Here is a 23,558-nt window from a genome sequence, read left to right as displayed (position 1 = left end):
GGTAAATGGGAAGTGGGAGAATTAGTGATGAGTGAGTGTGTCAGTGAGGGCTTTGCCTTTTATAAGTATAGATAAAAAAAAATTATAACAGTTTAACGATTTACTAATCGAAACAACCGGACCGGCAGCGCGATATAGGCCTAAGTTACTAAAAAGGTCCGGCCCTAGAAACCGAAAATGGAGATGTTCACTCAATTGACTCAATTGGTAACTGAAGATGATGGGTGGGGTAGGGAGAAGAGTAGGAGGGGCAAAGGTACTGAGTGGTAGGGGCAGGCACGTCCAGCAGTTATGCTACTACAGAAAAATCTATTTTCCCTCAGGTCTCACGGACTGGTGTTTCAGTTAAAGTGTTAAAGAGATTCTACTGTAGTTAGATAAGTAAGATAGTAGATAAGGATAGTATGAGAACTCGTACATTAAAAAACTTTAATTTCATGTTATTGTTTCAGCAACATTGAATAAGAACTCTTGCTCTAGTGGGTGCAATGTTCCGACAATGACCAAAGAGTGGAGGGGAGCACCAAGGTCCAGGTCGGGGAATGACCGCAGTGGTCCGTAGCAGATACGCTGGTCTGGCGCCCCCACTCTCGCCACACCTACACACTCGGTCATCTCTGTCATTTCTGCAACACACAAACACCAGATGTAGTTTAATTGAGCCAACAGAGTGCACGGATGTAAATTACTGGCTTCTGTCAAATAAGCCAACTTTCTTAACACATCAAATAGAATCTTTTATGTCACATAAACCAACTCAGTAGTGAGTATTAGGGATAAAAAACATTTTAGACTAACAAAAAAATAGGCTATTGCTGATTTATATACTAAACAGGATATCTACTTCAGTATCAAAAAATCAGTGCTAATATTATGCTTCTGAATACTGGTTTCATAATTTACAATGATTTAATAGCATCTAAATATGATACTACAAAATAAATAGAATTCTTCTATCTGACATAATTATTAAAGTAAAAAATGAGCGAAAAATTCTATAAACCTAAAAAAAATTAGCACAAGCAAGGAATTTGGTACAGATGTTACCGTGTGTTGTGTATGTAACTGTCAATTTTGATGGGTTTCACCATAGATAAAACATACTCCCTTAGTATATTTCTCATCCTTATGGAACAGCTGAAGACAATTTTATTGTTAGTTCATGTACGGTTTATGTAGAGGTCGTGTTTTGTTTACAATCTGTTTCCCGTTATTACAGCCATTTAAAACCTCGTTTAAACAAATAATACGATCTAATCATAAACAATAACTTGTCCCCTAGTTATATAACCAAACAGTAAAGCACAAATCAAGAAATTAACCCTAAAATAATGGAAACAAAGTTTCATCGACACTAGCGCCTTTGTGTCACGTACATGAACTAGACACGAAAAACGTGCTTCAAAATTTACAATGGGATGAGAAGTCTACTTGTGTTGGTTAGTCTATGGTTTCACTGATTTTTTATAAATAAACAAACTAACTATACTTAATCGTATATAACTCAACAATCGTTGGGTTTAGAGAAAAATGATAAATACCAAAAATGTGTATTTTTATTTTTAGATGGATTACATTTTGTATATTTAGCTTTTTCTGTATCTCTAATAATAAAGTCACTATAGCCAAAAATACAGAAATATGCCGCAATTTTCCAATATGGTGGCCGCAGCACAGCTTCAATTTTAGAGAACTTTTAGGATGTTCAAAAGGAAGGTACACCCAACATCTGTACCAAATTCCTTGCTTGTGCTAATTTTTTTGGGTCAAAACATATTTTTCCTACAGTTACCTAACAATGTACATGTTCTCTCACTGATTTGAGAAAGCAAAGTGGCCAATTCGCTCATCAGTGAGACAATGTTAACATTGTCTCACTCTAATTACTTTGTCTCACTCCAGATTTGCAACGGGACGGCACGAAATAGTGAGCGCGTAACATGCAGGCAACGTCGTATGCGCGCGAAGTACGTTGGCAGCACTGGCTGTAAATCAGCTGGTCAGCTGTTGTACTGTTGTATTTGTCACTTCACATTAAATGTTATATTAAACGTTCATTTCTGTGTAAAAATAGGTTATGTTTCTTCACCAATTTATTTGTTTTATGGTAACTGTAGGAAAAGTATAATGTGCAACTCGAGTTCAAAGTACAATTGCCTCACTCGAGAAACCATTCCTCACTCGCCTACGGCTCGTGAGTAAGGATTTCTCTCGAGTGAGTCAATTGCTCACTTTTCTCACTAGTTGCACAAATAACTATTTATTGTACTAGATGTCTTTTCAAATATCTGTTTTCCTTTTCAGTCAGTCATAGTACCATAAATTCTTTGCCAATTTGTTATGTATTAACTATTTAAAATATAGTCACCAATGCTATCATAATTTTAACAATTCATCCATATATAAATTCCAAAGTACCTATGAACTTTTGAGAAAACTACAAGTCACACCCCTATAAACCATACTACACTTAAAATGTTCGTCACGACGAGAAACCTTTCGCAAAACTATCCATTTTTTCATAAATTGCCTTTTAAGGTCGTAATTCCTTTCTAAAGGGAACTTTCCATATACCTAATGTTAAAAATATCTCAGCTGTACTTATTTGAATGTTATTCATTTCTTTCAATTTATTACCTTATTAAAATCAGGTGTGATTATTAGTTTGTATGACTGTATTCTGTTTTGTTTATTTCAGCTTAACTTAGCCAATCAATAGTTTTATTAATACGGAAGTCAAATGGGGTGAAGCCGGTGGGTAACAGCTAGTTATATATAAATTACTTTGTGTGTACTGTTAATGCTGTGTGTCATTTACTGTTGCCATTGAATACCATAGTGCTAGATGATCTGTTAATTTATTAAAACAAACTTAGACTAAATAATTTATAAGGTATACTATAATATGGATGTATTTATTCATTTATTTAATTACAAAGTATTTTTATCCTTAACGCTATTTTTATTTCTCACTGAGAAGCCTTTTTGGGTAACCTACTTGCAACACAATCTATCTATATATTAATAGGCAAGCATGTTTCTTTAAAACCTTTTTTCTCAGCTCGTGTGAATCGTAGGGAAAATCTACGCATACCGTTAGAAAGATATTTTCCTGTAGGTGTGCAGAATCCCTTTATAAATTAAAATAGGCTCAAAGATAAGCACAAAAAATTAGTTTAAAATTTTGATAAAATTAACATGGATTTTATGGGTTGCTATGCTGGTTACGAAATAACAACGGAATATAAACAGAAAATCAAAACAAATGGAAGAAACTCAAATCACATGTTTTATTTACAGTGTGGGGAGAAAATAGAGAAGTCTGTACATTACATATTTTTGGTCGAGTTTCGACCACTGGACGACCTCTCGTTTACAATAATTCTTACCCTATCCTAGAGTTTTGTAGTTGTTGGTAAAGATGGCTGTAGGCCAGGGTTTTAACACATTTTGATGGCTAAATTTAACAGCAGGCTTACCTTTGTTCTCTTTTAATTAAATAGTTTTTTTTTTGTCCTAAGACGCTAGGCTCATCCTGGGATTGTTTTTCACATTACTTCAGTGGTATTATCACTTGGATCAAATCCATTGGTGACTGGCGGGATTTGAACCCGGGGGATCGCTGGAATTTTATTGATGTAAAAAATTAAATTCTGTAGTACAGTTATATCCCATATAGTCTGAAGGATCTGAAGGGGGTCGAGTATGCATGAAAAGGCTGACGCAATTTTATTTCTGATTGTTGTTATAGGCACTTTAGTGATCACGAAAACGCATGTTGTCGCCCCCCAGCGTGGTCGACATCCCAGGGGGAAAGGGGGGCAATATGGCGGGGAGGAGGGCAATATGGCAGGGGGGCACTGTTTACTAAACACCTATAACTAGAGAACTATTCTATGTAGAACTTTGCAACAACCGTCAATTTACTTCTATGTAGAACTTTGCAACAACCGTCAATCTATATATATATAAAATCCAATGTATGTATGTTTGTTTGTTTGTCCTTTATGGACTCCAAAACCGCTCGTCAGATTGTAATGAAACTTTCAGCCATTGTTAAGCATTATTCAAGGATGGTTAATGTGAAGTTTGGTGCAGATCCGTCAAAATGGCTCTGGAGTTTCCCCTGTTAACCTTAGGAGTACTCATATTTAAATGGAATTAAGGAATCTTAACAGCTGGTTCAACTAAACAATTTGATTCTGTGATGTTCAATATCATTAAAAAGTTAATAGGCTTACCAACAGGGTGCAGCACTATTATTTTTTTAATTTATGACAACAGCTAATTTGCAACCAAAAGGTGAGTGACCGTAGCGAACGAACTTCAACACCAGGACGTGATTGAGCCATGCGAATGAACTCATCTTGAAAATGAACGAGCATTTGACATAAAACCACATTAGGACAGGACGACGTCTGTCGGGCCAGCTAGTTTACTTATAAAATTATGATCTTTAAAAATGTTACTGTGTTGAAATTTGTATCAATCAATCAATCAATCAATAAAATTTTTATTCAATATTAGTACTCTGTACATAGAATGGTGTCAATATTAATTAACACTAAGATACATTATAACTAAGATTGATTAATACTAAGGCTGTCAAAACAAAAGATAGTTATATGCATGAAAAGAAAACAGAACTAAAAACTTTCATTACGCCACACTACACTATTTTGACGAACTTCCCACGCAAGGATTTAGTCCAGAAAACAGCTGTTTGCCGCCAGCTTATTCAAATGGGGTTTCATTGCGTAATACTGTTCTGCAATGAGTTTTACCGGACACCAATCAGCTGATTATACTGTATTTGCGTGGCAATGATTGGTTATAAACAAAAACATAACCTCTCTTGGAGGTTATGACTGGTGATGTTTAGTCCTTTAGTTGGTGGAAATATATAAGGATCTGGACGAATTAAGTAGTATGGCGTAAACTATCGTACGTAACTCGTCCAAAATGTGTGTACCGGACTCGTATGGTAATCCCGTACTCGACTTTGTCTCGCACGGGAACGACCACACTCGTCCGGTAAACATTTATTTTCAGGACTAGTAACGTAATATACTATTACACGTCAACATGGGAATTCGGAGAAAGAATATAATGTTAAATCAATAAGATATTTTTTTAGTTGATTTTTGAATTTATTAATATTTTTCTCAGATTTAATGGCTTTTGGTAACATATTATAAAATTTTGACCCCATATACATTGGCTTTTTTTCATAAAATCCAAGTTTATGTTTGTCAATGCCAATTCTATTCCTGAATCTTGTATTATAATTATGAGTATCTCCAACAAAATGAAGTTGGTCCTGACGGGTTTTCACAGAAATTATAGTTTCATAAATGTACATTGCATATACAGTCATGATACCAATTTTAGAAAAAAAGAGTTTTACCGATTCATTATAATTTAATTTTAATATAATCTGAATAGATTGTTCCTGAATTTTTAGTATTTTGTTCAAATTTTGAATGAAAGTTGTCCCATATAATGAAAGACCAAAGGCGATATTTGAATGAATATAGGCGAAATACACTATTTTCAGAGTCTCTGTTAAACAAATTTTTGAGAGCCTCCTTAGTGCATATACCCAGAGTTTAATTTAGAAACTAGATTATTGACATGGCTGTTCCAAGACAAGTTGCTGTCTATAGTTAATCCTAAAAATTTAGATTCATACACCTTCTCTAATTCAGTTTCATTTAGAATGATGGTAGGTGTCAGCATATTTGTATTATTTTGATAAGTTTTGAATTCAATGAAATTTGTTTTACTAGAGTTAGTACTAAACTATTATTTTGGAAAAACTGATCTAAAAGAGCCAGGTTTGAAATGATGACAACTCAACCTCCTCAATAGAGTGCCCATTTATTTGAAGATTAGCGTCATCAGCATAAAGACATAAGCTATAATTATTATGTAATTTTGGCATGTCTTTTATGTAGCATGTGAATAACAAAGGTCCTAATATGGACCCTTGAGGAACACCTCTTATTACCTGTTTAAGAGTGGATTTGTATTTGAGCAATCTATTGTTTTTTAAATTTAAAATTTCTACAAACTGTTGTCGGTTACATAAATATGTACTAAGCCAATTATATTCTTTCCCTTCAATCCCAAACAATTTCAATTTATGTAATAAAGTCCCATGATTAATGCTATCAAAAGCTTTACTCAAGTCCATAAATATGCCTACAACTTTCTTGCCTTTATCAACTGAGTCGATCACAGATTCAATAAACTCTGTTGCTGCAGTTACCACTGACCTTCCTTTACGATAACCATGCTGGCAACAATCAAACAACTTGTTAGTTTCAAGGTACTCAATCAGCTGGTTCGCAACAACTCTTTCAAAAATTTTTGAAAATATAGTAATTAGAGCAATTGGTCTAAAATTATCCACTTCTGATGACTTCCTTTTTTTTTAATTGGTTTAATTTTTGTTATTTTCAATATTTGTGGAAAAATTCCAGTTATCAATGATGAATTGATCAAAAATGTAATGGGTTTAATCAATACCTTTTGCTTTTTTAATTATTGGTCCAGGAACTTCATCATACCCTGTGCTAAAACTATTTTTGAGATTACTTATTATTTTATCGGTTTCTTTTTCATTTATTTCCCTAAACTTAAATTTTTTAGCTGTATATTTTTTATCATTTTTGTTTTCATTTTTGTGAAGTTTATTTTGTGATTGACTTACAAAAAAGTTATTAAAAAATTAACAAATTTGTTGAGGATTGCTTACTATTGAACCTTGGTGGTTAAGCTCTATTGTTACCCACCTCTGAATTTATGATCTTCCATGATGTTTTAATTACAACTTATTTGTAGATTTTTTTATTTTATTCTCATAAAAGGATTTTTTATGACTACTCAATGTAGTTTTGTATGATTTAAACTTACTTTTGGTGGTTATTCTCTTTTGGTCCGAAGCTGAATTTCTGTAGCTCTTAGTTTCCATCAGTAAGTTTTTATGCCCGTCCAAACCGAAGCGGGAAGGTGGCGGGAGCGGGAAGGTGGCGGGACGAATTCCCGCGCAGGATTTTAAAACACATGGTGTTAGATGTGAGCACCCACACTAGAGCGGTACCGCTCCCGCCGTCCCGCAGCGTTGTTCGATCGTCCCGCCCCGCCGGTTTTTAACATGTTGGATTTTCCTGCTCGTACCGCCGCGGGAACACATGGGTACATGGCTCATGATGTTAAGAGTTGTTATTTATTAGCCACCTCACCATAAAATTATTGAAATTTAAAGTAGTTTTTGGATAGTAGATAACCCCCTTTGAAACCGCCTTTCGTCTTTCCTTAGATTCGGCATAAGGGTATGGTGGTATTTCGCCAAATTAATGTCTACAGGATTGCCACCATAGTGAGATGACAAAATTCATGCAGAATTCATGGTTTTCATTGGTAGTTCATACTCAATACGCTCATACAAGTTGCGGCATAAAAACCGATCTATTTTATGTAGCAAACTGTTCAGCAACATGTCGTCTGAGAGTGGTGGGGTTAGGCTCGTTGGAAAGCCTACACGATGTTATTATCTGTGGTCATAGAGCAGTGGTTATCTGAGCATCGTGCGTTTGTTATCGAGTCAAATATTGGACGTCAGACAACTAACATTCGATAGAGTCCGTGCTGCTGTGGAAAACAGTCCTCGTATGCCCGCTTGAAAACGAACATCATCTTTAAGCATGTCTGACCGCTTGGTTACACTAATTTTTAGTTTGATCTCGTTCACCCGGCCAAAAAGTCCTGTTTTCCCCCCATATGAATGTCATGAAATATCCTGTGTTCTGGTTTATCTTATTACACAATGTACTTATTGGTTTTATCACAGATTATAGACACAATTAATGGTTTATTGTCTGTGGTTTTATCCACAAAGCTAAAAACATCAGGCGTGAGAGCCAGAAATTCGATTTTATTGTTTTATTATGTGCCCCGTTTCAATTTCGTGCTTGGTCTAAAACTTCTATTTTTGTGATTAAAGTCCCCATACCCCTGTACCCATACGTGGGGGTAGGCCACCTAATGATTTTTCGAACCATATACAGTCAAAGATCTCATACATCGGAAGACTTAGCTGACATCAGCATCTAACCCAAAATGAATTGGAATGAACTAAGCAATTGTTTCTGAACGTGGAAAATTGTTAATACTCGTCTCCAAATGGTATTCTCTCTTGGTGTTCGTTTTACTAAACTGTTATTAAATATGAAATTTTGGCAAATTTAATGATACTAGTAGAACAATTTTTCCTGATTTTGAAAATTCATGGTCCAATGGAGAAATCATGCATAATCCATGCCTTTTTTCATGGTCACAAGAATTCATGCATAATTCAAGTTTTTCAAGGTTTTCATGGCTGGTGGCAACGCTGGCTATTTAAATTCATTTCATGAACCCAAACAGATCGCCGTCTTGCAGCTTCATCTTCATCCTTAGCTGTTGCTAGCAAGAAGCTTCTTCTTTTACATTACGATTCATGAAATGAACGCATAAAACACAAACATTCACTTAACTGTGCCGATTTTAAATTCAAAGATTTAAAATCTGCGCCAGGCAATGGACAAGTCAGTCCAACATGACGTAACGCGGAGGAATACTACACTCGAACCGTGTCGCGTGCAAACGTCTCGTCGTCACTCGTGGCTCAGTAATCGCGTAGTCAACATGTGAAGTCGCGTTTTGTCGCTGGTGTAGGACGAATTTATTAATATCTTAATTCGTAGCTCGGAAATTAGCGTTCGGGCGGAAATTGTACGTGCATCAAACGATCGCAATTGTCAAAATTTCGCCGAATTGCATTTGGGGGTGTGTTTTATTAGTATTAAGTCGAGACAGTTGAGATGCCGGATTGATTGTTCGCGTTCGTGATGAAAATTCGTACATGCATCATATCGATAGCAAATGTCAGTTTCTAGCGAATAGCGGGTCGTCGTGAAGGTATTTTCAATTGAATCATTAAACGCCAGCTCGAAAAAACAAGAATTAATAAGTCCTACACCAGAAAAAACCGTGTCGTGATGTTCCGCTCGGTCAGACAAAAAGTCACAAATTACCACGAGTCAGTTTTTAAATGTTCGGTACGCGTGAATCTTCGTCGGAATGAATGTGTATGTGTCGACATGTGTACGTAAGTAAATGTTTGTGTTATTTGTGTTTTAGTATTAAAATAGTCTTGCCAATCTGCCATTTTTTCACATGTTCCACTAGCTTTACAAGTCAGAAATCATGTCATAGCTGGTCTGAAAATTTCATGTTTCATTTGGTATACCTTGAGCACATGGTCGCAATTCAGGATGAAAAATGTTTAATTGAATTTTATCACGTTATGCAAAGAATTTAAGTTACATTAGTAATTATAGTCAATTGAAAATTATTTATTAAATTAAATTGAAATGGTCTATTATTTTTAAGAACAATGATTGTCTGTGATATTATTATTTTGTGTTCTATGCAAAGGTCAAATTCTATCATCATCAGTATTATTATTTATAACGTTTTGTATCTCATATAAGGTAATAATTTTGAATAGAGTGTTACATTTTTAAATAGTGAGAGTTTGATTGTGTAACGTAAATGGGGGTAACAGAGTGCTCGGTCGAAGGCTAGGGTTGACAAAAGGTCATGAGGATAGACTCCCATTAAATTCATAAACATTAAATACTTAATAAAAATTATCAATTAATCGACTCAGTAGTCGATTGGCCCCGTTGCATTGATCAGCAAGGAGTGATGTAGATCACAAACTACATAATAGTCCCTGTTTGATTAAATTGTAAACTGGCCAGTTTGATATATACGAACATCCTTGGGGAGTCTGGTGGCCTAAACTAAATAAATAAAATCGTCAAGGCTAGGTTTTCCCGAGACTCTGCAGTGTTAAAATGTGGCAAACCACCAAACAACTACAATCAATTATCTCACTCTCTCTTTCAAATATTAATAAATTGTGCATAAAGTTTATTACATTGTTTATATTCAATATTTGTATCACAGCTCGTAATTCTGATTCATTATACAGTATTTTTACAAATCATCATCTTATCATTATCCTGTGTTTTATATTATATTATTAATATTATACTGGTAAATTTAAGAGTATTGGTTTAACTGAAGAAGTATACAAAGTATACACAATGAGTGTTGATGATCACATTTTTTAATATCAAGTTGGTGAATTCATGAATAATCGGCTTAACCGAAATCCAGTGTATACAAACATCTTGAAGTCATACTTTGATAAATAGTTTCTGAACAAACAGTTTCATAAATATTTTCAATCAATATTTTAATATGTTATTATTTGCAGTATTACAGTTTTACAAAGAAAACAATTCACATCACAATCTTTCATCTGAACTGACATTTCAATTCATAGAGTGTTCAAATAAACACATCCCTTAGTTTTAAGAAGTGTTAGAATTAAGCTGAAGAAGGTGTGAAGGAGGACAACATATCAGACCTCTCACGGTCCATAAATCGGACTTCTGGGATGTTTAATTACAGGGCCCACACTTAACATCTTTAACTCCACTGCGCAGCTCTGTGATTGTAATGTCCTCAGTAGTTCAATTAAAATTAAATTAAATTCATTAAAACCCCACCAGGGGGGCAACTTTTTGTTATACTCACACCTGTATGAAATACCTAAATTGTATTACATAAAGGTGTGAGGTGATTTTGCTTGATGGAATGATCAATTAAGTAAAGAGTATATTTTGAATATAAGTGAAGAATTTTTTTTTTCTTTACATAACACAACCACTCTGCACTCTGTAGCTAAGATGAAAATGAACGGAGGAGTCGTCCCGCTTCCCGCTGTCTGCAGCTTCGGTGTGGGCTACCTCTTTCCCGCCACGTATCGCTGCCGCTGGTTCCCGCCGGTCACTCACCCCCTTCCCGCTCCCGCACCACTCCCGTCACTTTCCCGCTTCGGTTTGGACGAGCCTTTTATATTCGTTTTTTAGCTCATTTGTGAACCAGGGTTTTTTTTCAAGATGCTCTCTAACACTTGTAACCGGAAAATTATTATTAAAATGAAACATAAAGATGTCAAAAAAGGTACTAAACTTAAACTTTGATTCATTTGGAGTATAGTACAGTTCAAACCAATTCTCACACTTTAAATCCTGGATAAATTGTTTAATGTTATCATGTAAGACTAAATTACTTACGTAATTCCCGTCACAGCTTAATAAAATATGTCTATTGAGGACATGATTCGATGTCAAAACACCATCCTCAGCTTCAGGTACATAGTGTAGAGTTGATCAGTTGTTAACATCGTCAGAAGAATAAATAAACACAGTACGGACACGAATAAATACATAAAAACAGTTAAACATTTAAAAAACAGGCCTGTTCTAACAAAGATGACCGACCGCACAGGTAGCAAGGGACAGACTAGACCAGCTTATGCTTATCAGTTGTGTGAGAGAGAAAGAGATATTGGGCAAGGATCAGCTGTTGTAGGATGGACGGAGTTATTGATGAGTGAATTAAAAATGGTGTGTGAACTGAATTGTAGTTTTTCGTTTAATATAGTCTCACGGGTGTTAACATTGTTAAAACTTTTGTATATTTCATACTCCTCTAGAGTGTCCATCTTTTTCCCTTTTCTGCAAGTGTGTAGAATTTCCAAGCTGTCATCAATATTTCCCATTGTATGATTAAAGTCAATTAAATGTTGTGCGAAGGTGGATTTTTGTTTGGTTACACCGGAAACTGGTCTGTGCTCTTTAAACCTTGTTTTGAAACTTCGTCCTGTTTGGCCAACATACATACTAGGACATTCAGCGCATTTCAGTTTATAAAATGCCAGTTTTACAATGTATGTCCTTTGCGGCCGTTTTTGAGGCTAATATATTTTTTAATCTGTTGCTAGTGTTGAAGGTCAACTTTATGTTATTTTTCTTGAATTCTTTTCCCAAGCAATCATGTATGGTCTGAGAATAATCAACACATATGTATTTTGGTTTTTCGGCAATGTTGTCCCTATTAATATTGTTTTTATTTTTATGTTTTTGGATTAGTCTGAGCCTCAACACGTTCAGGAAGTGGTCGAGTACCAGCAGATGATACCTCATATCCTAGGAAGGTAACCTTTGGAGCTTTCAAAACAGTCTTATTTACGTTAACGAGTATGCCATAATCAGAAAACCAATTGAATAGAGTTCGTAGATGGGCTTCATGTTCAGTCTCATCCTTAGAGAAAACTAAGACGTCATCTATATAAGGAAAGCAGAAGTCTAAACCAAAAACTACTTCATCGATGAAACGCTGAAAAGTTTGTCCTGCGTTGCGGAGGCCAAAGGACATGAAGGGGAATTCAAACAATCCAAAGGGGGTTGTAATGGCTGTCTTCGGGATGTCTTCAGGGTTGACAGGGATTTGTGTGTAGGCCTTCACTAGGTCGATCACAGAGAAATACTTGCAACCTCTGAGAGAATGGGTGAAATCGTAGATATGTCTAACAGGATATCTGTCAGGAATAGTCCTAGCGTTGAGAGCACGGTAGTCTCCACAGGGGCGCCATCCATCAGGTTTCTTAGGGACCATGTGAAGGGGTGATGACCAAGGTCCATCAGATCGACGTGCAGTACCATCGGTGAGCATGGCATCAAACTCGGCTTTGGCTATAACAAGCCGATCAGGAGCGAGTCGACGTGGACGAGATGAAACTGGGGGGCCAGGGGTCGTTTTGATGAAATGCAAGGTTGAATGGAGCACTTTTCTTGGTGTACCAGAGGGTCGGGTAATCATGGGAAATTCTGCCAGTATTGATGAAGTTGAAGAATTGGGTGTGATAGTTTTGATGCTGAAATGAGGGATTGAGGTACATTGACAAAGAACAGAAAGGTTTGTTACACTGTCAATCAACCGTTGATTACGACAGTCAGGAAGCAATCCAAAGTGTGCTAAAAAGTCAGAGCCTATAATCGCTGTATTAACATCAGCAATGACAAAATTCCATGTAAAAGCTCGTCTCAGCCCTAAGTTTAATGTTAATGTCATCATACCGTAGGTGTGAATGGCAGAGTTGTTTGCTGCACGAAGTTCATATTCAATACGCTTTTGGTTCTTACAAACAAATGATTTAGGGAGACAGCATATGTCAGATCCAGTGTCAATTAAAAATTTTGTATTGGTAGTCCGGTCGACGTAGGCAGCGCCCTCCAGCTTGGCAGTCAGCTGACGCCATCACTGGCTGCCTTTGGAGTTTGTCGGAGAAGTGAAATCACATGGTGGAATGCACTTCTCAGCTTGATAGCCAAAACGCTTGTGGTACCAGCATAGATTGGTTTGCTCTGAAGTGTCAGAGGGGCTACCTGCGTGATAACGGTTACTTGACAAACTCCTCTGACGTGACCTAGGTCGGCCTTTACGTAGGGAATCAACATCATTACGCATATTTTTCATTTGTAACTCCAAAGCAGATAATTTTGACAAAACTTCAGTTAATTTTGAGTCATCAGAAATTGAAGATTTAGGATTTGGTGAATTAACGGCATTCAAAGATGTAGGCCTACTAGTTAGAGAATGACAAAAAGATGCGTTAGGTTGGACTTCTAGAATTTTGTCGGCAGTAATTGCAAGTGTGTCAGTTTGGGCACTTGTTTGCACTTGCAAAATACTTTGTACATGAGCAGGAAGTCTCTGCATCCAAATAGTTTTCAGTAGACTATCTTGGATTGTGGTCGAACCTACAAGTGATCGAAGGTGGCGTAGGAACTGAGAAGGAGTTTTGTCACCTAGTTCCTCCTCCATCAATAGCTGACGAATGCGTTGCTCCTCAGATAGAGACAACCGTCTGATTATTTCAGACTTGAGAGTAGAGTAAGGAGTTTCAACAGGTGGATCTATTATAAGATCCTCCACTTCATTAGCATAGCGCTCATCAAGATGTGAAATGACATAAGAGTATTTAGTTGTTTCACTCGTAATGTGAGCCAGTGTAAACTGAGCCTCAACTTGGGAAAACCAGAGCCTTGGTTTCTCTTTCCAGAATGGTGGAAGTTTTATGCTTACCCGGTGGATGTGATGATCTTCATGTCGTTCGTCAGAATGGGCTGTATGATCTGGCTGATGCCGTGGTAGAACTGGTGGAAGATCAGGTAGGTTGGCTTCTTGAGGATGTACAGAAATGTGATTTTGTTCTTGTCTTCCATTCAAATCTTGAAGTTGTCTTTGTAGGTTGGCATTCTCACTCTCTAATTGAGCTAGGCGCTCCAAAAGTTCTTGGTCCATGGCGTAAAACGATAATTTCGAGAAAGGTGAAAAATAAATGAAGTTTTGGTAGAAGGTTGAAATTTAGTGTAGGAAAAACATCAATTTAGTTTGAAATAATTTACTTGTTAGTCGGGGTCACCATTTCTAGCGGATAGACGCACTAAAACAAATCATTCTAGTAAAAGGTCATTTAATTTACAGAGAATAGTTAAGTAGTGTAATCCACTAGATTCATATCAGAAAAACTGTTGTTAAAACTGTTGTTACCTAGGTTGCTAGGATAACAAAAAAATAAACAAATGATTAAAGTAAATACAGAACACATGGTTATTGTGTTAGACAGTTTAGTGGCACCACAAATGTTATCATCAGTAAACTTTCTTTTTTTAATAAATACTATTCTAGGTTGTTTTTTATACATTTTACTCTTATCTATTATTTTTATCAATTGTGCATCATGGTCTGACAGCATTGTGTTATATCCTTCAACTTGAACCTCTGACCGACTCAAGTTTGTGAATACATTATCGATAGCTGATTTTGAATAAGCTGTAATTCTAATAGGAAAATCTATTAAATGTATCATTTTGAACTGTCCTAACAAATTATAAAGTTTTCTTGATTCAACAGAAATTGTTTCAGCCATGGTATTTATGTTTACATCACCTACTACCAATATGTTTCTGTACATTGAGTGAACTATATCTAAAAAATTTCTTAATTTTTCCAAGAACAAGGACAAATTAGCATCTATTGGAGATCTGTAAATACCTGCTATTTCAAAAGTTTGTTCTATTAATAGTTCTTGTACTGAAGGTAAGTCAAAGTCAAAGTCAAAGTCATCTTTATTGTCACAAAACGTTTTTTTTATGCTCTGGCACAGCCAGACAAAACAGGTGACATTGTCAAACTATACTAAAATAAACTAGCTTATATTGGTAAAAATAAATACATAGTAGGTAACAAAACAAACAATTCACATTGATTTATCTTCAAGAAACTGACCAATACTATAATAATTCTTTTCCAATAAAAATTCAAAAATTTTTTCTTTAAAAGATACTAATCCTATTATAGATTTGTAGTACCCAGGCAAATTGTTAAAAAATCTTTTACCCATATAAGAAGGTGTCCTTTCCACAAGATTTAATCTATGTATAGGATATTGAAAATCTGTATGAAATCTAGTGTTATAATTGTGTCAATTATTTTCACTGTGGAGTTTTTCAAAATTTGATTTCACATACAATAAACATTTAAGAATATACAAATTAGGGACGGTTAGAATCTTTAGTTCTTTAAAAAGTTGTTTGCAAGAATGTTTTACGGGTTTAAAAGTCATAATTCTAAGTATTCTTTTTTGAAGTTTAAAAAGTTGATACGAATCAGATGTGACGCCCCAAAGCTCTATTCCATACTGTAAAACTGACGAAAATAAAGCGTGATAAATCATTAGTCTAGTGTTTAAATCAACAACATTTCTTAAGACCAACATTTGAAAACATACTGAATTTAACTTTTTAGAGGTGTTATGAATGTGATTCTTCCAATTCAATAAACTATCTACATCAATTCCTAAAAATTTAGCTGTGTTGCTAAGATTTATTTTTTCATTATCAAAATAAACAAAGCCATCAAGATCGTCCCTACACTGTGCAGTTTGAAATTTTACTATTTGTGTTTTAATGTGGTTCATTTTTAAACCGTTTACTTTAAACCATTTTGACAGATCTTGAAGAGCTTGATTCAAGGCTAAACTTAGTTCATGACTGTCTTTTGATTTAATGATGGCTGTCGTATCGTCAGCATATAACAACAAACTAGGTTTAACATTCTTAGGTAGATCATTTATGTACATCAAAAACAATAACGGTCCTAATATAGAGCCCTGAGGCACCCCCATAACAATCTTTTCCCATTCAGAAGCATACTTAATGTTTTCTTTAATAATAACTGTTCTTTGAAAGCGATCGTTTGAATATGATTTCAACCACAAAATAACTGATTCTGAGAATCTATAGGAGGATAATTTATCAAGAAGAATTTGATGGTGTACACTATCAAAGGCTTTGGATAGATCACAGAACACGCCAATAGTGCTCTGTGACCCATCCAAGCTCTGTGTTATTGAATTTACAAAATGAGCCACAGTGGAAGTGGTACTTTGATTTTTCCTGAAACCAAACTGTTCATCAGCTAATAAGTTATTATATTCCAGAAAATAGGACATTTGATTGAATGCAATTTTTTCAAATATCTTTGAAAAAGAAGGCAGGACAGAAACAGGTCGGTAGTTATCTGAATTACTCTTAGAACCTTTTTTAAATAATGGCTTCACCTCTGCATACTTCAAATGATTAGGGAAAGTGCTATTGGTTAAAGTCTGATTGATGATTATGGACAATGGCTCAGCAACAAACTTAATTACTTTTTTTAACATAGTAGTTGAAATCCCATCCCAACCAGCCGTTTTTTTATCACTTAGTGACTTGACTATTTTGATAACTTGCTGAGGTGTAACTAAACTAAAGTTAAAAATTGAAATATCAGGCCTATGTGTGATTGATTTTTTTACTAGTTCCATTGCCTTACTCTTGGAAAAATTTACCCCTAAATCCTTCCCTTCCTCAATAAATTTAGAATTAAAGTGACTTGCAATAACTGTGCCATCTGAGACTAACTTGCTATCAATAACTAAATCAGGAAAAGAATTATTGATTGGCTTGTAACCAAGTTCGGCTTTAACCACAACCCATGCTGCTTTAGTCTTATTACTGGCCTTATTTATATAACTACAATTATACATTTTCTTTGCTAGGTTACAAACAGATTTAAAAACTTTTTTGTACATTTTTACATAGCCAATAAAGTTAACATCAGTAGAACTCTTTGCTAAGTTGCTTAACATTCTTTTCTTTTGACTAGAAATTTGAATACCTTGTGTTACCATTTTTTATTTACTGTTTTCTTTTTAATTTTAACAGGTTTGAAAGGGAAAGATTCCTCAAAAATTCTTTGAAAAGAACCAAAAAAATTATTACTGTTTAGAAAAAGGTCGTTATTTTTTGTAGTATTCCATTTCATTTTGCTGATAGAGTTTATAAAGTTATTAATATTTCTTTCAGAAAAAATTCTTTGCTTAAAAGAAGTGTGTAATTTTTGTCTATCCTCGTCATTTCCCTGTAAAGAAATAAAAATAGACCTGTGGTCAGAGAGACCAGTTTCAATATTCATACAGATTTTTGTATCAATTGGCTTAATTTTGAATGTTATGATATTATCTATGCATGAAATTTTGTTCGGCGTAATTCTTGTTGGTGATTCTATATTTATACCTAGACCAAAAATATCTAACAAATTCAAAAAATCCAATCTCTGTTGTGGAAAAGTACATGTATCTAAAATGTCAATATTAAAGTCACCTACAATATAAACATCCTTAAAACCTAGCTCTTTCTGCAGTAAAATAAACACATTTTCTAATTTATTTAAAAAAGTTCTAAAATTTGAAATACATGGAATTCTATAAATGGAAATAATAATTGCATTGAAACAAACTATCTCAATACAGCACATTTCAAAAACTAACTCATCACTGAATATACAAAGATCTTTTCTTTCAAAGAAATTCAAATTATTTTTTATTAATATACATGAGCCTCCATGAGCTGTATTTTCTCTACAAAAATGAGCAGCAACTGTGTAATTTTCTATAGGTACCGTTTAAAATATTAATTTGATCTTTTTTAAGCCAATGTTCATTTAAGCTAAGCACAAATATATTAGACTCAAGCAAAAGTAGGTCCAATTCATTTTTTTTATCTGTAATTCCTCCTTGTATATTCAAGTGCATTAACCATGCATATTTTTTACTTAACCTAGCCTCCTCACAGATAGGCCATACAAAAGATTTCTTTTTGGGTTTTCTGCTATTATTATTTTAAAAAGAACGATGATTTGAATTACACATTACGCAAAAGTTTTTAAAATTTATGTAATTGGTACCTGTGGCTTCACAGGGGAGTTTTTTTGGTGATGTGATGTGTCATTGGAAAACAGGCTTGTTGAAGACTGCAGATCCACTGTAGGGAGACCAACACGGGCTGTGTATCCACCAGATTGCTGATGGTTCTGCTCAACAGGTGAACTGCAGACAGGGATTACTGGAGGTGAATGTGGCGCGCCCCAAGGAGAACCCATCCTGATACCCCCTCCGGAGATCTGCTGTCTATTCTCTGAAGATCGACATCTGTTGATTGCTAGTTGTAATTTATCAACAAACTCTGTATGAGTCAGTCCTTTCCATAGAGGTCTTCTGCTTGTCCTTTGATCATTGGTTACAATTAGTATTTTTGCATTTGTGTTCTTTTGAAAACCAACTATTTTAGTCGCAAAATGTAGAGGATCAATGAGATCTCGCACGCAGCCCATTGGGGAGCAAATAAGTCTGCGAAGTTTTCTCTCTTTGAAAGCTGTTTCAAGTTCTTCAAAAGCTTGGTCATAATCAGCCACAGAGGGCTTGCTAGCATATGTTGGCTTGGTCATGAGACTAAAAACTGTTGCCTCATTCTTATTTACCTGGCAAGCCAAAAAGTCACTAAGGCAGCTGGAGGGCTGAGGTCTGCCAAATTCCTTACGAAAAGCAACAGCCACACCCGCTGTCATATTCCTGTCATGATGTAGATCTCTTGATATTGTGTGAGCGAACGCAGTTTCTTGGTCATTTCTACATTTCTCAAGGTACTCCCTCATATCTGCCTCAACCAGAGCAATGTTATTAGCATGCTCTAGCTCTTCAGCCAGAGAGGTTGGCTCGAGTCCGTTACTGGATTGTGAGGGAAGTGGTGGGAATTCCTTCAGCGACATTGCAGCAGGTGTTGACCTCGCAGGTCTCGCTGACACACTCTCCTCAACAGCAACAGCTGTACTTTGCATCTTGATGTTAGCCTGAACGCTGTTTACAATTGATTCAACAAGTTTTTTTTTACCTCCATAGTTGAGATGAAGTCCATGACTTGTGAAGCAACTTCTATGCAATTGAGTTATGTCAATGTAGGAGAGATCTGTATTTCCAAGCAATTTTTTTATGTTTTTGTTCATGATGTCAATTTTTGTATTCAATCTGTTGCAATCAAACCTATGTGGGATACTGACAACATGCAGGTTTGTCCTTGAGGAAACATTGATAAGATTTTAAAGACTAAAACTGTTTACTATGTTCACTGGATGAGCTTGCTGTTCAGAATCATTACAGCCTGCAATAAATACAGCGTGGTCCTTCTTTGAAAAGTTTCTTGTAAGTTGACTCAAATTCTTAGCTACATAACTGAAGTTGCCTCCTGAAGCAGCCACAACAGATACATTGTATTCTTTCCCAAGTTTATTTTCCATCATGTGGGAAATATTTCTCCCATGGCTATCAGATACCACAAGTAACTGAGGTTTGTTTTTTGCTGATTCATTTTGAGTTGTCACAATATTCAATATTGACTTTTTTTTGGCTTTGTTTGATGTTTTTGTCTTTGTCTTGGATTTTAAATTAGCAGCAGGAGAAACATGTTTCTGGTTCAGTATTTCGATTTCATCATCAGAGCTATCAGATAACAAATCAAATCTATTTTCAGTGGGCAAAGAAAAAGCTGAGTTGAATTTGTTGGGTGAATACTTTGTCTTGTTTCTCGGGGTCAAATAACCTTCTTTGGCTGAGAAGTTATTAAGCTTAATTCTTTTATGTTAAATCCATTTTTTGTAAGAATAGCAAGCCCACCACCAAATTTATTCTTCCTGCAAAAAAATTACTACTTGATAATTAAGAATATTTAACCGTTTTAATTACTGTTCAGCCATTTTATGTTCAGTGATCACCACCACTTCGGCTGGAATCTCTTCAAGTGTAATTTCTAGTGCTTCAATTTTACAAGGCAGTGAATTAATATTTTGATAGAAAATTCTTATTATTTTAATTTTTTCCTGATCATTGGCTATGTTTGGCATGGTATTTACTGATCTCCCCTTTACATTGCCGTTCCGTTTGCCCGAGGATCTAAAAAACTGACATGATTTCTCAACAAGTTACCATTGTTATTTACACAGTTTTCTACATTATTTACATTACTTATCACTTTGTTGCATCTTTGTTGGGTTTTTTAGTTATTTTATACTCAAGCTAAATATCTTCAATTTACAAGCTGTTTCTTTTCTTTTTAAAGCAACCGAAATTACAAGTTCCAAGAGACACTGTTGAGGCAAACATAGGTCATAATTTGGTATCCCTGTTTTCTCTACTTCATTACCGATCAGCTGATATGCATTGTTGATTAATTAATTGACTATAAAGGTTTAGTCTTTGGGTTTTTATCGTGAATAAAACTCAAAATGTCGTTTTTACAAGCTCAATAGTTATTTGTGTAACTAGTGGGCAAATTGGCACTTTTTACTCGCCTGCGGCTTGTGCGGAATGATCTCGAGTGCAGCAAAGGCCTTTTGCACTCGTGTTACACATTATATTTTTCCTACAGTCACTATAAAGCATATAAATAATTAGTCTTTCAAACACTATACAACATGTTTTTAGGTTCAGCTGGCAACACAAATAGGTGCCCTAGAGAAAGTAGTACCCGGTCCGTATCACTCCGCTATTTTTCCTCGGCAAGAAATGTACACCGCGACTTGAGAATATAGTTCCATATGTTTTTGTAATTTGAAGTGGTTTCCGCGCCTAAAAAAATGCTTTAAAGGTATTTTCTTGTTTATTAAGATCGTAAGAATGTTTTAAAAACGTTTAAAAGAAAAGTCCAGAAAGTTCAGAAATACCGAAACTATAAACACGAAATGACAGGTTAAATCGTAGTTATAATAGTCAATCAGCTGCTCATAGTATTATTATCTTTAAGTGTTGCCAACCTATTTCCAAGCGTACACGGATTACATGCATAATAGAACCACGCTGTCTTTTGTTGTTTCGTTGGAATCCTGATGTGCGCCAAAGTATAAACCGTACGACAAAGTATAAATATGCAGCAATTAGCAGCTTTCTGTACTATAAACAGTACAAGGAAGCCAACTTTGTCGGGTGACTGTAGGAAAAGAGTACCTACTTTACATAACCAAAAAGAAAAGCAGACATCATAAAATCAACCGTAAAACAATAGAAGTACAATTTTGTTGACACTAGCGCCCAGTGTCGCCAACATGAACTAGATATGAACAAAGCTTTACAATTAACAATGAGATGAGAAGTCTACTTGTGTTCGATAGTCTATGATATTATTCAAAATAAATTTCCTATAACACTAAACCGTGTTGGAAATAATGCAACAATGCATATCAGCTGATTGACAAATGAAGGGTCAGACGTGCGTTGTTTCGTGGTAAAAATTAAGTAAACAATTTTTTGTGCGGTTAATTCCAAGTTAATAAGTGTTAAGTCTGTGTTAAGTTTTGTACAGTGAAATGGCGTATCCTATTTATGTTTGTGTTAGTTCAACTCCACTGTAGGCCTACTCTGCCTTTACGGTTCTCCTACTATCGTCATATTGAACATGAGTAGTAACTAGGAAAATATTTAAATGGCTTACCTTGTAAATAGTGAGAAAAAGAAAAAGATTTTTGACCAAAATCTCTGTTAATACGAGGGCTATCCAGAAAGAAGATTACGTTTTTGTCTGTATCCGCTAGGGGCAGGACTAGCGCGACCATCTTGGTGTTAGTTCGTTATGCAGCTCAGTCAGCATCTAGCTGTGCTAGTAAGAGGTTTCTGCTGTACTCCGTTTAGTTACTGTGACAGTTTAAAATGTCTTTGTTAATTGAAAATGCCGCAAACTGTGAAGTGTGTGCAAAAAAAAATTAATGGACTGTTTGGTTACAGATTGGTAACAAAGCTTTTCGGTTATGATCTCGTGCATCACACTTCGCAAAATTTGTGAAAAACCCATAGAGAGCTCTGTTATTGTGAACTTTTGAGTTTTACGGACATCGGCACCGACTTTTTCAACAAGTTCGGCAGTCACAATGCTGGGTCTTCCACTTCGTTCTTCGTCGTGAAGATTTTTAGCCGAACTGACCATTTTAAAATTTGATGACCCATTTCTATCGGTGTACAGTTTTTTGCAGTCAAAAACCTTATAACTGCACGCAATTCATAGCTCACGACATTTTCAATTAACACAGACATTTTAAACTGTCACAGTAACCAAACGGAGTACAGCAGAAACTTACTAGCACGGCTAGATGCTGACTGAGCTGCATGATGAACTAACACAAATACTGTTAATACTGTTCTGTTAATACTGTTCAATGAAATGGCGACCATACATAGTAGGTATTTTAAGCCAAGTATGAATGGAGGTGAGTGTAGGATGAGTGGCGCGATCTTGTAGTCTTGTTAGTGACTAAGGCCGACATTCCTTAGACACAGCTGTTAATTAATAGCCCATACAGCTAATAGCAACTAAGGGACCTACAGTTTATAGTGGAATCCGAACCACATTTTTCCTTGGTATATACGAATTGGTCTAATTATCAGGATAGTACTGCGGATAGTCCTAGTACTCACTCGTGCGGACGTTAATCCACACCAGGGAGTATCGCATCTACAGTGCATGCCTATAAATATCCACAATTCGTGACCTCCTAGTAGCTGGATTACAGGACGACGCCACCCGTCCCAGTCATCAAAGATGGTCTCGCTAGCCCTGCCCCTAGCCGATACAGACAAAAACATAATCTACTTTCTGGATAGCTCTCGTATGTCAAGATAAAAGGGACCTAGTTTTTGTTTTTAAACCTACAGAGATTAGTATAGAGAGAATTAGAGAGAGTAGTATATTAAGAAAAGATAATATAGCTATTCTTACAATGGAATAAAATTAAAATGGCACCGACATTGTTATGCGTCATATGTTAGTGACAATAACATTCAAAAGACATGATTTAGCCCCTGAGCTGAATTGATGACTATAATATAATTACTCGAAAAATCAAACAGCAAACTGCTGCAGAAGTAGATGGTTTTTGTGAATCTGAAAATGACTTACATACGAGTATTTTTTCATCATCCTCGATATCGTCACCAAGTGTTGTTCCCAAGTGTGACTATAAAAGATGTGTTATTTGTTAAAAAGAAGCAAAAAAGAAGGTTAAGACAACTTATAGAGTAAGTGAGGTAGAGTGTACGTCTAAACTCTTAAAACTCTGCCGCAAAAGGCAAGATCAAGTCTGTATTAGGCTAAGTACTTTTTCTGAGGTAAAGGATATTTTTACAGCAGACATATTATATCATAAACTTTGCTTACTATCATATTTTA

At 35.5% G+C, this 23,558-nt stretch overlaps 1 protein-coding gene across 1 annotated transcript in view; it reads right to left on the bottom strand.

The window, feature by feature from the left end:
- Positions 1-412: 412 nt before the first annotated feature.
- Positions 413-23,558, bottom strand: part of LOC128983954 (diphthine methyl ester synthase) — a 46,979-nt gene continuing 23,833 nt past the window's right edge. Inside the window, exon 5 of the mRNA XM_054403234.1 lies at positions 413-626. Within this exon, the coding sequence (XP_054259209.1) occupies positions 436-626 (191 nt within the window). The 3' untranslated portion in view covers positions 413-435. The remainder of the gene's footprint in view (positions 627-23,558) is intronic.

The sequence above is a fragment of the Macrosteles quadrilineatus genome, unplaced genomic scaffold, assembly GCF_028750875.1.
Source record: "Macrosteles quadrilineatus isolate MER2022 unplaced genomic scaffold, UCM_ALF_1.0 Scaffold_1__1_contigs__length_201487025, whole genome shotgun sequence".
NCBI lineage: Eukaryota > Metazoa > Arthropoda > Insecta > Hemiptera > Cicadellidae > Macrosteles > Macrosteles quadrilineatus.
The sequence above is the reverse complement of the archived record's forward strand: the minus strand, read 5'-3'. Positions and strand labels throughout refer to the sequence as shown.